The sequence below is a fragment of the Orcinus orca genome, chromosome 9 (genome assembly GCF_937001465.1).
Source record: "Orcinus orca chromosome 9, mOrcOrc1.1, whole genome shotgun sequence".
NCBI classification, from domain to species: domain Eukaryota; kingdom Metazoa; phylum Chordata; class Mammalia; order Artiodactyla; family Delphinidae; genus Orcinus; species Orcinus orca.
Genome location: NC_064567.1, coordinates 42,381,979 through 42,395,792, shown reverse-complemented (window position 1 = coordinate 42,395,792; position 13,814 = coordinate 42,381,979). Strand labels below are relative to the sequence as shown.

At 41.5% G+C, this 13,814-nt stretch overlaps 1 protein-coding gene and 1 non-coding gene across 2 annotated transcripts in view; both read left to right on the top strand.

The window, feature by feature from the left end:
• Window positions 1-8,551, top strand: part of LOC101282565 (neuropeptide S receptor) — a 29,388-nt gene extending 20,837 nt beyond the window's left edge. The window contains 1 exon segment of the mRNA XM_033428344.2: window positions 7,894-8,551. Within this exon segment, the coding sequence (XP_033284235.2) occupies window positions 7,894-8,035 (142 nt within the window). The 3' untranslated portion in view covers window positions 8,036-8,551.
• LOC117201374 (U6 spliceosomal RNA) lies at window positions 5,249-5,355 on the top strand. Its single transcript, XR_004483394.1, has one exon. It is a non-coding gene; the product is annotated as a U6 spliceosomal RNA (small nuclear RNA).
• Window positions 8,552-13,814: the final 5,263 nt, after the last annotated feature.

Genomic DNA, 13,814 nt, shown 5'->3' with positions numbered 1-13,814 from the left:
TTCCTCTTCCATGGTCAGGCTTCTGCAGGAGAGAAAGCTTCTCTCTGGGGGATGCAGCATAGCAACTCCCCGCTTCTTGAACCAAGACCAGGCCCAGATGGAGTTTTGTGAAGAATTTGTTTGCCAGCTAGTTGAGGGATAAGTTGCTATAATTTCATCTCTCTCAGAGCTAAAGCTCAACTCTTTTTTTTTGTTGTTGTTTTTCTTAATCACACTTTGTTACCCTGAGCTTGATTCTGTTGCTAGTGACTCTTTCAGATAAGGTTAAATTCTTAATTCCAAGACTGAGTAGACAAAAGAAACAACACAGATAAGGTGTTCATGCTCTTTATTAACCATGCCTCATGCTTTATTGTCCCTCATGCGTGATACATATATACATATATATGTACATACATATATATACATATATGTATATATACATATATATGTATATTCTTTCCAAATTGATAGGCAAAAATACATATATACTATTGTTTTAATTCGCATTTCGTTCATCACAGATGAGGTTGAACACATTTTATATGTTCGTTATTATTTTTGTTTTTTAAGTAAATTACCTATTCGTATTCTTTTACCCGTTTTTCTCCATTTTATTTTATTTTCTCTATTCTCTGTCTTTAGAGATATTTTTTATATAAAAACTTTTCCTGTTTTTATATGATTAGGATATTTCCCTAGTTTGTCCCTAGTTTGCCTTTTTATTTTGAATGTGATTTTATTTTGCTTTCAGTTAATAAGAGTGACATAATTAAGGAGAGAAATCATGAATACCTAAATTAGAAAGTCAAATGACTCGATTTAAAAAAAGAATCATAGGAAAGCACTTTGCAAAACTTTATATAAATGCATGTGAAAATATGAATGAAATGTATATGGCTTTTCTGTAATATATAAGCATTTTATATTTTAGTATATTCACATCGACACACAATTTTCTTTACATTTTTTTCATTTCTTTTCTTTCTTAGGAAATTGTCCCTTTCACAAACTTATCTATACTTTAACTTTTTAATGATTTATAATTTTAATTATTTGAAAATAATTTCAGTGTTGAGAGCATGTTAAAAATATCACCTTAAAATATTTGATTTTGATGTTTAATTTGATTTTTATGTAATATGAATTAGAGATCTAAGTTAAATTTTTTTTTTTTTTTTTTTTAGTGCTGGGTCATTTGTTCCAATATCACTTACTGAATGATTTATCTTTTCTCTACGGTATGAAATGGTAATTTTATCATATGCATATTTATATTATAAACGCTCTTATTGTTTCTGAGCTTTCTATTCCCTTCACTTTATTCTGTTTTTATTTTCTCTATTCTCTATCTTTAGAGAATTCTTTATGCAATAACCTTTTTCTTTTTTAATATATTGCAAAAATTTCCCTAGTTTGTCGTTTGTTTCTTCACTTTGAATATGGTTTCATTTTGTTTCCAGTTTGTAGTGATTGACATAATTAAGAAAAGGAGAAAACACACAAATAACTAAATTAGTGGTTTTTCTGCCCCTAACACCACATTGTTTTCATTACTGTAGCTTTATATACATTTAATATCTGCTAAGACAGATTGCTGGTCCTTTTCAGATTCCGTGGCTATTCCTGGAGAAGCTGCTCACACACTCTCCTTGCACCCACTACTGCAGCCAGAACAAGCCATCTCTTGTTTCCGGGACACCCCACACTCCTCTCACCCCTGGGCTTTTGTGCACATCATTCCTTATGCCTGAGCACTCCTCCAGTCTCACCCTGCCTTGCTTCTGGCAAAATGATTCACATTCTTTCTGTCTCATCTCAAATACCAAACCCCACACGGAGCTGCCCCTGCCAATCCTAGGCCGCATCCCGCCTCAGCTTGTCCATGTTGCCATTAAGGCTTCACGGGAGAGTCATTGCCTGCTAGTGTGGCTACATTTCTTGAGTACATGGACTCTCGTCTCTTAATCTCTAGACTCCAAACCCAGCACATAACGTACACTTCATAAATGCTTGATTAAATAAACAATGCAGACCTGACTGATGAACTTCATCAATCAGACAGAAGTGTCATGTCACTCCATCTCTCTCTCTCACTCTCTCACACACACAGACACACACACCCCTAGTATGTAAATTTCTGGTTATTTAGTGCCTAGATCAGTTTCTGGCATATGGTAGATACTCCATAAATATATGTGAAAGGAAAGAAGGAAGGAAGAAAGGCAGAGAGGGAGGGAAAGAGAGGAAGGAAGGAGTTGTATTGTCAGTGGCAAACTGTCCTGAGAGCTGTGTATGGATAAAGATTTAGCTGTTCTGTCATTAATTAAATCAGGCTGCCAAGACTTGAAACCACAGTGACTGACAATAAAGGCAATACACTGTTTTTCTGGGTCAACACAACTCCTGTTGTTTCAAAATTTACTTGACACAACTGTCTAACTGTTGCTGGGAAAGGTTTTTAGCCCTGGTGTAATTGCTTTACTTTAGCTATGGTTATTTTCTTGCTACCTAATTGATTTCTCATTCTCCTATCGTTTTTACTCTGTGAGACAAAGGCAGAGGCTTAAAAGATCCAGAGCCGACAATTGCAAAGGAATAAGAGGAAGAAAGCACGCTTGTCATGGAGCACTGATTTATGTTACACGAAAAAAAACCCATCTTATTTTGCTTGGGGAAAGGGGAACAGACCGTGGGAAAGCCCCAAGCTGAGGTCAGTACAGTTCTATGGACTACAAGGCCATGGTGGGTAAAAGGGCCCAAGATCCTAGCCAGCACTGTCCATGACATGAAGTCCAAGGCCAAGGTCGGATGACCCATCGCATCGGTCAAGGAAGTGACATCCTATATATTCTTACCTGAGGGGTGGCAAGAGTTAGGTCTTTTGAAAAAGCCAATATCACTAGCCTGCCAGGTTATGGTAGATGCTTGTGTTTGAATTTCCCATATCCATTCCACTCTAAGCCACTCATGGCAACCCCTCCCCTCAGCATGTGAATGGTTTAGGAACGGCCACGTCATCCAATTCTAGCCAATGAAATGTGAGCTCTCTGAAGAGCTTTTGGAAAGATTTCCCCATTCGAAGCAACAAAAGAGTATGAAATGAAAAATAAAAATCTTCCTTCCACTTCTGCCCTGTCCCCCTCCTCAGAAGTAGCACTGTTAAGAATTTCTTATATACCAGCGGTTCCCAACCTTTTTGGCACCAGGCACCAGTTTTGTGGAAGGCAATTTTTCCACGGGTGGGGGTGGGGGGGATGGGGGAATGGGAAGGGAGGGGCTGGTTTGGGCGGAATTGTGAGCGATGGGGAGCGGCAGATGAAGCTTCACTCCCTCACCTGCCGCTCACCTCCTACCGTGTGGCCTGGCTCCTAACAGGCCATGCACCACTACCGGTCCACGGCCCGGTGGTTGGGGACCCCTGCTATATACCCTTCCAGGACTGTTCAATTCATATACCAGCATATACACATGTACAGAAACAAATTATACACACTGAACAATGTCTGATCTTTAAAAAAACATGTTAATCAATCATTTTACTTTCCTGTTTAGAGCCATTCAGTGGATTTCCATTGTTTCAGGATAAAGTGCAAGACCTCTAACCCTGCACTAAAGGCCATGTGTGATTTGGTTCTTGCCTCACTCTCCATCCTTATCTTAAGGCACACAAGCTGCCTTACTCACCATGCTTCAGCCACGCTGGCCTTCTCTAAGTTTTTCAAATGCGCATGATCCCTCCTGTTTCAGCAACTTTGCACATGCTGTTCCCTCTGCCTGAGTGATCATCCTCTTTTGCATTTAAAAAATCAATTTTATCCTTCAGATCTTAGCTGAAATTTCACCTCCTCTGGGAAGGCTTCCATGACCCCCAGAACAAGCCTTCTATTATATACTCTTGTATCTCCCTATATTTTATCTTCATAGCATTAGTATTAGTGAAGTTAACTAATAAAGGGGAGAGACGCTTTTGGTCAGGGAGCATCCTTAAGCCCCTGCTAGGAGAAGAGTAAAAAGGACCGTGCTAAGTGAAGCATCAGCTCCCCCCACACCCCCTCCCTATGCTTGGCCTCTAATGAGAACTTCAGAGCACAACTGGACATCATCCTCAGGCCCCCAAATGAGGCAAAGATGCAGGCAGAGATGGAGCCTGTGGCTCCAAGACTGTGATGGGCCTCCTTCAAGTCCCCAGGCCTGTGCTGAGTCCTGCAGCGTTTGTGGAAGGGGCACTTTTGGTCTGAGTGGAATGCTCTCCATGTGTCTTGAGGACAGAGAGAATTTTTGTTCTGTTTCCTGACACTCCTCATACACAATCCAGAAGCAAGACTCAGGAACTGGCCTCAGGCATCCTCTTAAGTACTTAATGCCACTTGAAAGGTCTTCCTCTGGCTTAGACTCCCCCACTCTCCCACCACCAGGAGCTGCCTTCATGAAGGTAATGAAGGAAAACGGGTCTGTGTCTGGACTGTCTTCCATAAAATCAAGAAATAAACCAGCCAGTTGCAGGGAAGAGGTATTTTACTCAATCTTAGTGACCCTTAGGTTTTCAGATTTCTAAGAAACTTGAAGAAAAGCTACAACTGCTGAGGGAGTGGAGATAAAGAAAAGACATGGAAGAAGTTGACCCAAAAGAATGGAGGTGCTATTCCTCAGCTCTGTTTCTGAGAATGGGCTATTTCTAGGTCTGCTTGATCTTTAAGATACAACTGCCATAGACAAAATTCAGCGTGCCTAGTGTTACACCAGCATGGAAGCCCCAAGGAAGGGGGAGCTAACTGTCACTGAGGAACAGAGGCAGCTCAGAAAGGTTTCACAGCAAAGTGATATATAGAGAATGGGCTAAAAAAAAAATACATGTATTTTCAGGAAGAAAGGAAAGCAGACACAGAGAAATGGAAGACCTTGGATCTCACATTCACCCAAAGTCAACCACATACTAAGCATGGAATCGGGGTTAGTTTAGTTGGTTTCTCCTGTTGCCCACACGGAAAAAATGTGTTGAGAGACAGTGGGGAGGGAGGGAGGCAGGATGATAATCATAGAGATGAAGAAAGCAGAGACAGATTGTGGGAGACTTTGGGTGCCCTGCTTGAGAGACTGGATACCATCTTATAGGAAAGTGGAGGCACTGGAGGGTTTTTAAGCCAGGGAATGATGCTCTGTCCCAGAGCTCCAGTTCTGATGGCGGGAGGTGTGGGCATTCAAGATGCTAGCAGAGTGGAGGTGTTTAGAAGACTATGGCAAATAATCAGGCAAGAGATTATAAGGGGTGCTTGCTTTGTCAGCATGTATACTAAAATTAGAATGATACAGAGAAGATTGGTATGGCCCCTGCATGAGGATGACACATTAATTTGTGAAGTAATGCACACTTCTGTGTTTAATGGGTACAGAGTTTCAGTTGCGGAAGGTGAGAAAGTTCTGGGGATGGATGATGGTGATAGCTGCAGAGCAATGTCAGTGTGCTTAATGCCACCGAACTATACACTTAAAAATGGATTAAATGGTAAATTTTATGTTATGTTTATTTTACCACAATAAAAATATCATCAAAATATCAATATTAAACAAAAAGAGATCATAAGGGTCCGAAGTGATAGTGAAGAGCAGGAACGGAGAGGAAGGTACAGGTGATGGAGACATTTTGAAGGACAGTCCATATAACTTGTTGATTAATTAGGTGAAAGAAATCAGCAAGAAGAAGGAAATGAATGTATGCAGAGTGCTCTCTGACGCATGACTGTTACACCCTGAGAAGTGGCTGGATTTGGGGAATAAGCTAAAGAGGCATCTTACTTATTAGTTTTCCTGGCTAACAGTAAAGCTGGTACTGGCTTTCCACCTGCCTGACTGATCCTAAGGAGACGAGGTGGGGGTGACTAAAGCCCAAACCCCTAACACATAAAATCTTTCTTAATTTTCCATTGTACATATGGCTGATGGTCAATAAGTATTTGAATTATTGATCAGTTAAGCCCTGGGGTTGCAATTGTAGTACACAATTAATGCTTGATGGTGGTTGTAACCTTTCCTTGTATTTCATTTACCTGGGAAAAAGTTTCCCTGCTCTAACAAATATTCAACTTAGGGTAAAGAGTAGACTCATTAGCAGTTTTCTTTCTCATTTTTTCTTTAATGTAGACAAACAATTTCCAGGAAAGTCCCTGGGCAGGTATATGAGAAGGAGTGAGGATGCTCCAAAAAGGCCCCGAGCTTTCCTGGAACACTCAGAGGGGTTCTCTGAGCAGGGGAAAATCAATAAGGAGGGTTTTACCACAGCCATTAATTGAAGTATATTCTAAAGATCATTAAAAGCAATTAGTGCCTTGTCAGCTACTGCAAACTAGAACTCTGATTTTTTTTCAACCAAGTGATTCTCAAGAGGGAAGTTGGTGCAGTTTTAAAATGAAGAAGTGCTTTGTCTCAAAGTTTTTAGTCAAGGTTCTTAATAAATTAGAAATGTCAAATAACTAATTAAAGGCATGCATGTTTATATTTATCAAAGGGAACAAAGGATACAAAATTTGCTAATGCTTTTGAGTCATTAACACTTTTTTCCCTTTTAGGTACAGATTATATCATGTAAAAGTAGGTGTGATATTATGTGAAAATTGGGGAAGAAAGAGACGAAAGAAAATGGCATTTATTGAGCCTCTGCTACTTTTCAAGCCCGTGCATAGCACTTTAAATGTTGTCACATTTGATCCCTATAAACCTCTTAAGAGGTTTGTATTACTACCTCGATTTGACAGTCTCAACTGAGGCCCAGTGTCTTAGTGGGTTCGGGCTGCTATAACAAAATATCACAGAGTAGGTGACTTCTAAACAGCACAACTGTATTTCTCACAGTTCTGGAGGCTGGAAGTCTGAGATCAGGTTGCCAGTACATTTGGGTGAGGGCTGTCCTCCAGGTTGCAGACTTCTCCTTGTAGCCTCACATGGCAGAAGGGTCAAGAAAGTTCTGTGGGGTCTCCTCTTATAAAGGCACTAATCCCATTCATGAGGACTTCACCCTCCTTATGATCTCAGCACCTCCCAAAGGCCTCACCTCCTTATACCATCACATTGGGCATTAGGATTTCAACATGTAAATTGGGAGAGGAGAGGGACACAAACATTCCTCCTATTTCGCTCAGTGTATTAGCTATGTATTGTTGGGTAACATATTATCATGAACCTGATGACTTAAAATATATACTTATTATCTCACAGTTTCTGTGGGTCAGGAGTCTGGACAGTTAACTGGGTCCTCTGCTTAGGCAAGGCAGCCATCAAGGTGTCTGCCAAGGCTGGGGTGTCATCAGAGGCTCAACTGAGGAAGGATCTTCCTCCAAGCTCCCCTGGGCTCCTGGCGGAATTGATTTCCTGGGGCTGTAGGACTCACAGCAACTTGCTTTTTCAAAGCTAGGAATACAGAGAGACACTAGCAAGACAGGTGCTACACAATTATGTAATCACAGACATCCCATCACTTTCACCCCAATGCATTGATTAGAAGCAAGTCACAGGTCCAGCCACCCTCAAGGGGAGAGGATGACACAGTGATGTGAACACTAGAGGCGGGAATCATGGAGGCACATGAAAGCCTATCTAAAATCAAGGTCATATAACCAGCAAGTAGTAGAGCTGGTTACAAATCTAAATCTTTCTGACCCCAAACCCTGTGTTTTGATTCCAGTCTAAGCTATACCTCTGACCACATGAGTTATCTTGGAGAAATCAGTTAAATTCACCAGGTCCAAGCCTCCTGGCTTAAAAAAAAAGAAGGAGCTGCCATCTACTGTGATTCTACAGAGGTGGGCAGACCGTGGTTGAGAGACCCCTGACTCCACACCTCACACTCAGGAAACTCGGAGTGGTCTTCACAGTATGGACCCACCAGACATTTTATAGTATCTTTGGTCCTTTCCGCAGTGTCATCTATGCCATTGTGATCAGAATGATTTGGGTCAAAAGCAAAGCCCATGAGACAGCGATTTCCAGCTGCTCAGGTAAGTCTCTCATCTGCATTACCCAACTCTTAGCTAATTTTGCTTCTGTACAGGTTTTCCTCTAGCAAATGTGAGCTTGGGTTTTATAACAAGCCTGCTCTGTTATATCAAGGCCCAGCTGGCAGGTCAGACCCCCAAAGGCTGTCCCCGGCAGGCTCTGCTTTCTCCACGTGGCTTCCCTAAAAACTGAGGAAGGAGGACTTTGGGCCTGGCCAAGTTGTGCCAGCAGAGTCCTTCGGAGCAGCCTTTGAGCCAGGATCTGAGGGTCACCCTAGTCTGGCAGGTCTGGCAGAGAGGCCTCCTGGAGGACTCTGGGATGAAAAGAGAGGACAGTGCAGGGAGGAAGCCGCATATTCAGCAAAACATGAGGACAAACATTTCTACTTGGCTTACATTCTACAAGAAAACTGCTGTCTATCCACAGAACAGTCCTGGACCCTAGGACAGTCAAGGCATGGTTCATACCTTCCCCACTGTCCACCGCACAGCAGAATGAGCCCGAGGCTGCCAGCTACAACCCTTCCCCAAATCCCGCTTCAGCAAACCTTAATGCTGAGCACCGCCTACACAATAGGTGCTGAGACTTGGAACGCCATCCTGCTTCCCAGGCAGACATTGCTGGGCCTCTGAGGACAACCTGGAGAGAACACAGCAAACCAACGTGCCCGAAAGAAAAGAGAAAGTGTTCCTGGGTGTCTAGTTACTTTAATGCGACTAGTTCTGAAGGAGGGGACCAGCTCTGCTCCCATGGAGCTTCCACACCTCCTCCCATTCCATGTACACACACAAACGCACACATTGAAACACCCAGTCTCACATACACACACACACACTTACACGCCCATATGTACACACATATACATACTCACCCACATAGGCTCACACAAGGGCAGCAAGGTATAACACCGATCCCTGGAGTAAGAAGTGCTCGTTTCTGTTCCAGATGTGCCACTAAGAGCTGTGCTACCTTGCAAAGTCATTTAACCTCTCTGGACTCCAAGGGGTTAAAATGAGGGGACAGATTAGATTCTCTCTAAGTCTTCCTCTTTTCAGACTTTCAGCTGTTACCTTTACTGGACCAAGACAGAGCTCGTTTTCCTCCACATCGAAGCTACTTCTTTTAGTGTTACTGAGAGAAAGTTAAGAGGTTCATTATTGAGCACTAATAATCTGTATCCCTTTCCCTAGGAGAATTAGTAGAGATGTATAAGTCTTGGTGTCTTCAGCTGAATTCAGTTCAATTCTGCTGCGTTCCAACACGTGTCAGGAGTGGTCCAAAGGACCATGAATGCCAAGGAGTAAATAGCATGGATCTTGACTATAGGAAGCCTACAGTCTTGTGCACTGGGTCTCAGCCCTAGCTGCACAAGAGTGTTTCCCAGGGAGCTTTTCAAATGCACCAGTACCCAGAAACTGCTGCCTGAGAGATTCTGATTTACTTCATCTGGGGTGGGGTCTGGGCATCATTACTTTGGAAAAGCTCTTTGGATGATCTTAATGTGGATCCATGTTTGACAGCCTCTGGTCTAATAGGAGACACTGTCACAGGCAGCTGACTTCCACTCTGAGTGACGAGTATAACCCAGAGGTGTTCACAGGCTGCTGGGAAATTTTCCACCCATGAAGAATCTATCATTTGCTTGTGGCTCAGCACAGATCTTTGTGCCTCCCTCATGCTGGTCTAGTCTTTGCACTCTGGTTCTTCTAGAAGAACAAGAGTAATCAGAGGGGATAAACACAAATGCATTCATTTTATTCTCTGTGGGTGGCTGGCAATGGTCAAAGATCAGAATATTTGTCTGAAAAAAAAAGATGGATGAAGGCATCCTTCCTATATCAGATATCAAAGAAATACACCAAATAGTTGTTGAACAATCATAGAATTACATGAAAGGGGGAATAGAACAGGACAGAAACTCTAAAGGAAACCTAAGGTATTTAGGGTATGATGAAGTAGTTCAGACTGATAGGAAAATAGAGATTGTTTGAAAATTAGTGTTGTTGAGAAAACTAACCAACTATTTGGAAATAGATGGATAGGTAAATAAATAAAAAAAATACACATGATTGCTACCTTATATGCTATAAGGAAATAAACTTCTGATTAAGGGAAAGAAAAGAAAATATACAAATTATTGTTTATAATCAGGAAAAATTGAAAAAGGTATGAACATCCTACAATGAGGGATTAAGTACATTAATTATACAGCCATACAATGAAATACTACAGCTCTAAAAATTATTGTATAGTATGCTTATTGCCTTAGAAAGATGTTTACGATGTATTAGATTAAGAAGGAGAAAGCTGTATGGTGTTGCCTTTATAAATGTGTGAATATATAATATACAATAGAATATATAAGTGCATGTACAGATAGATGATAGCTGGATGGATAGATAGATAGAAAATGTCAGGGAGGACAAGTACTAAATGTTATAGTGATTATCTCTGAGTGGTAGAATCTTAGTTGACTTTTATTTTCTTCTTTTATTTATTTTGTGTGTGTGTGCTTGGACACTGAGAGGTCTAACGCTGAGACTGTATACATATATTCATTTTGTAAAAATTATCATCTATCTTTTACAAATGGAAATCATATTAATTTTTAAATTATACATATCTGTATAGATATATCATTGCCTGGGGAGCTTTTCAAGTGAGTTGTCACTTAACAGAGTGCATGACCCTAGTGTGATGGTGAACAGATCAAGTGTAGTGCGACCAGAAGGCTTTGGAAGGTCCAGAGCTTTGGGCTGGAAGGATGCATGGGGAAAAGGAGGATGTTTTACTATGCTCAGGCACCACAACAATATACCACAGTGAGTGGCTTAAAGAACAAATTTATTTTATCACAGTTTTAGAGACTCGAAACCCAAGATCAAGGTACCAGTCAGTTCTGTTCCTGGTAAGAGCTCTCTTCTTGGATTGCAGACGTCCGCTGCTGCCTTCTTGCTATCTCCTCACATGGCAGAGAGGAGAGAGACAGAGAAATCTTTCTAATGTCTCTTCTTATAAGGGCACTAATCCCATCATAGGGTTCCTGCTCTCGTGATCTCATCTAACTCTATTTCCCAAAGGCCCCATCTCCAAATACCATCACATTGGGGGTTAGGGCTTCAACCTATGAATTTTGTGGGGACACAAAAATTCAGTCCATAACAGGGGAAGAGTCAGGAAGAAAAAAGAGATGGTGGAAAAAAACAAAGATCGACCAAATGAGAATAGACAAAAGCTATTTTTCAAAGCTTGCTATAGCAAGGCAGTCAGCCACCATCACTTGTCTCTTGGCAGAAATACAAAAGCAGGCAGTGGAGTGAGAAAGTCTCCAGGACATCCTGATTGGTGGCTGTTGGCATGTGGAAGCTGTAAGTGTGCTGACTAGAAGCATGGCATCCTGTATGATGTGTTAGGGGTGTGTATTTGTCTTTCTCAGGATGGCTTTAAGTAAAAAACAGGGGCAAATATTAAAGAAGCTGTCAGTCATTTATCAAGTCTTGGCTATTTGGGGTAGACTGTTACAGGTATTCTTATTTGGCTTATGGACTGTGAGATAGAGACAGTGGTCTGACTTCCTCCAAGTCTGAGTTGCACATAGCAGATTGGCTTCCTGGTCTGGTTACTGTAGATAATGGGTTGGTTTCCTGGGCTGGTTGCTGCAGAGTGTGGGTCAGAGTTCTATCTTAAATATGATCTGGCCACCAACCATTTGTTTGTTCAGTCTGTCAACACAGACTGACAAGACAGAGGGACAGACAGAGCACTTACTGTCAGCCACTTCTGGGTCCTTTCCATACTTTACCTCCGTGAATCCTTACAGAACCCTGAAAGGTGATATTATCATCTATCTTTTGCACATGGAAGACAGGCTCGAGGGTAAAGCAATTTGCTTGTTTTCATAGGTAGCGCATGACACAGCAGGATTCAAATGCACATATGATTGGCTAGAAAGCCTATGTTTTCTCCTCTACATCAAGCTCCCTCTCAGGAAGAAGGACATGACAGAAAGGAAGGTGGTGAATGACTGAAAAAAGAGTTCAAACTAAAAGAAACCAAACCAACCATTTTTTAAATTAAAAAACCCAAACAGGATTGTTGGCATGGCTGTCTTTCACCAGCCTCCCTGCTGTGCTTGGCCTTCAGAGCACTATTCCAGAGTCACCTCCCGAAGTGTTTTGTTTTGATATATTTAAAACTCTAAAAGGTGACCTAATTTTGTTTAAGTAGGCTGAGCTCTTCCTGTACTTTCAGATTTAAATCAGATTGCTTTAAACCCTTGTCCTGTGATTTCTGCCAGTTCCAGGAGACTGCTGTGTCCTCTCTCCCTGTCCCTCTGAGTTCTTACCCCACTGTCTCACCTCCAACAGCTCTTCTGTTCCCTCTGATCCTGGTCCAACGAACCATGGAATTCACCTTATTTTCCTCAGGTTTGAGGTGATGAAAAGTTTCCACATTCTGTCAGCTACCCCACCACCCGGGGTATCTCCCACCCCTTTTTTCTCAGCAGGACTTTCACCATTGTGGTTGGGCCCCTGTCTCTCTCCAGAGTGCCCCATTTCTCACTGCTACTCGATTTTCCAGTCCCTGCACTCTTGGGTTTCCCCCATCCTCTAGTCCCTGAGATATTACAAAGCCACATAGAGATCCATTTTCCCACTGATACACAGTATGCCATTACTCCTCCCCAAAGGTGGAAATGGCTACAGTCAGTTTTTATTCTTTAATAAAAGTTTATATGTCCATCACACCTATTTTTCAGTTGTCTGTATCTTTATATCAGCATCACTGACCCCTTTCTGGAATGAGGAGCAGGCAGATGGTGGTTTCAAAAGCCTGTATACTCTCTACATCTTATTCATAAGCAGAACTCACTTGGTTTTCTATCTGTCATTACAGCCAAGTAGCTCTGGAGTTGGCTGGTAAGTAGGATCTCCAGTGGTGTTAGTACCCCAGGATTACTGCTCATCAATGAGGGGACATAAGCAATGATTAGCGTGAACAGAAGCTCACTTTGTAAACACAGGCTGCAAAATTCAAGTTTAAGAATCACTCTTCTTTCTGGCAAGTATGTCTATTTCTCCCCCTCAAAGGCTGACAGAAAGGAAAAGAAAGAACTATTTAATAAATGATCTACAGACTTTCCCAAAAACAAGTGCGTGGAAGGCGAGAGGTAGAGAATATGAGGTTTCCAATCCCGTAGGTTATCTTTCATAAATGAGCTTGCTCTTGATGCCCAGGGGTGTTTACTCCTATAAAACAGAACATTTATCGCATGGGGGCAGGAGATGGGGGAGGTGCACCCATGAAATATATGAAGCATAAGATATCTGATATAACTGAGTCTGTCCATTATGACTTGGAAGATGTGATGTGATCCATGCTATATCCAAAGTACATGTTTCCAATTAAATGGGGCAGAAAGAGGTGAAGAAAAATTTTTGGATTAGGAAGTGGGTTAGAGTCCTGTTCACCTCTAACTAAATGAACTTGAAATAAGCTCATTAAGTACCTTTCTTCATCAGTACATGAGAGTAAAATGGCTTCTTTGCAATCAACACCATCAGCAAAAGACATAAAGAACTTTATGAAAAATATATACATATATAAATAAATGACACTTATAGCATGTTCGTGGATAGTAAGATTCAGTACCATAAAGATGTCAATTCTCCTCAAATGATCTACAGATTAATGCAGTTCCAATCAAAACTGAAATGGGACATTTTACTGAGCTTGACAAGCCAATTTAAAAACATACATGGAAATTTCAAGTACCAAGAAAAAGCCATGAAGACAGTTCTGGAGAAGTAGAACAAGGTAGTAGAGGTTTACTGAACCAAATATTG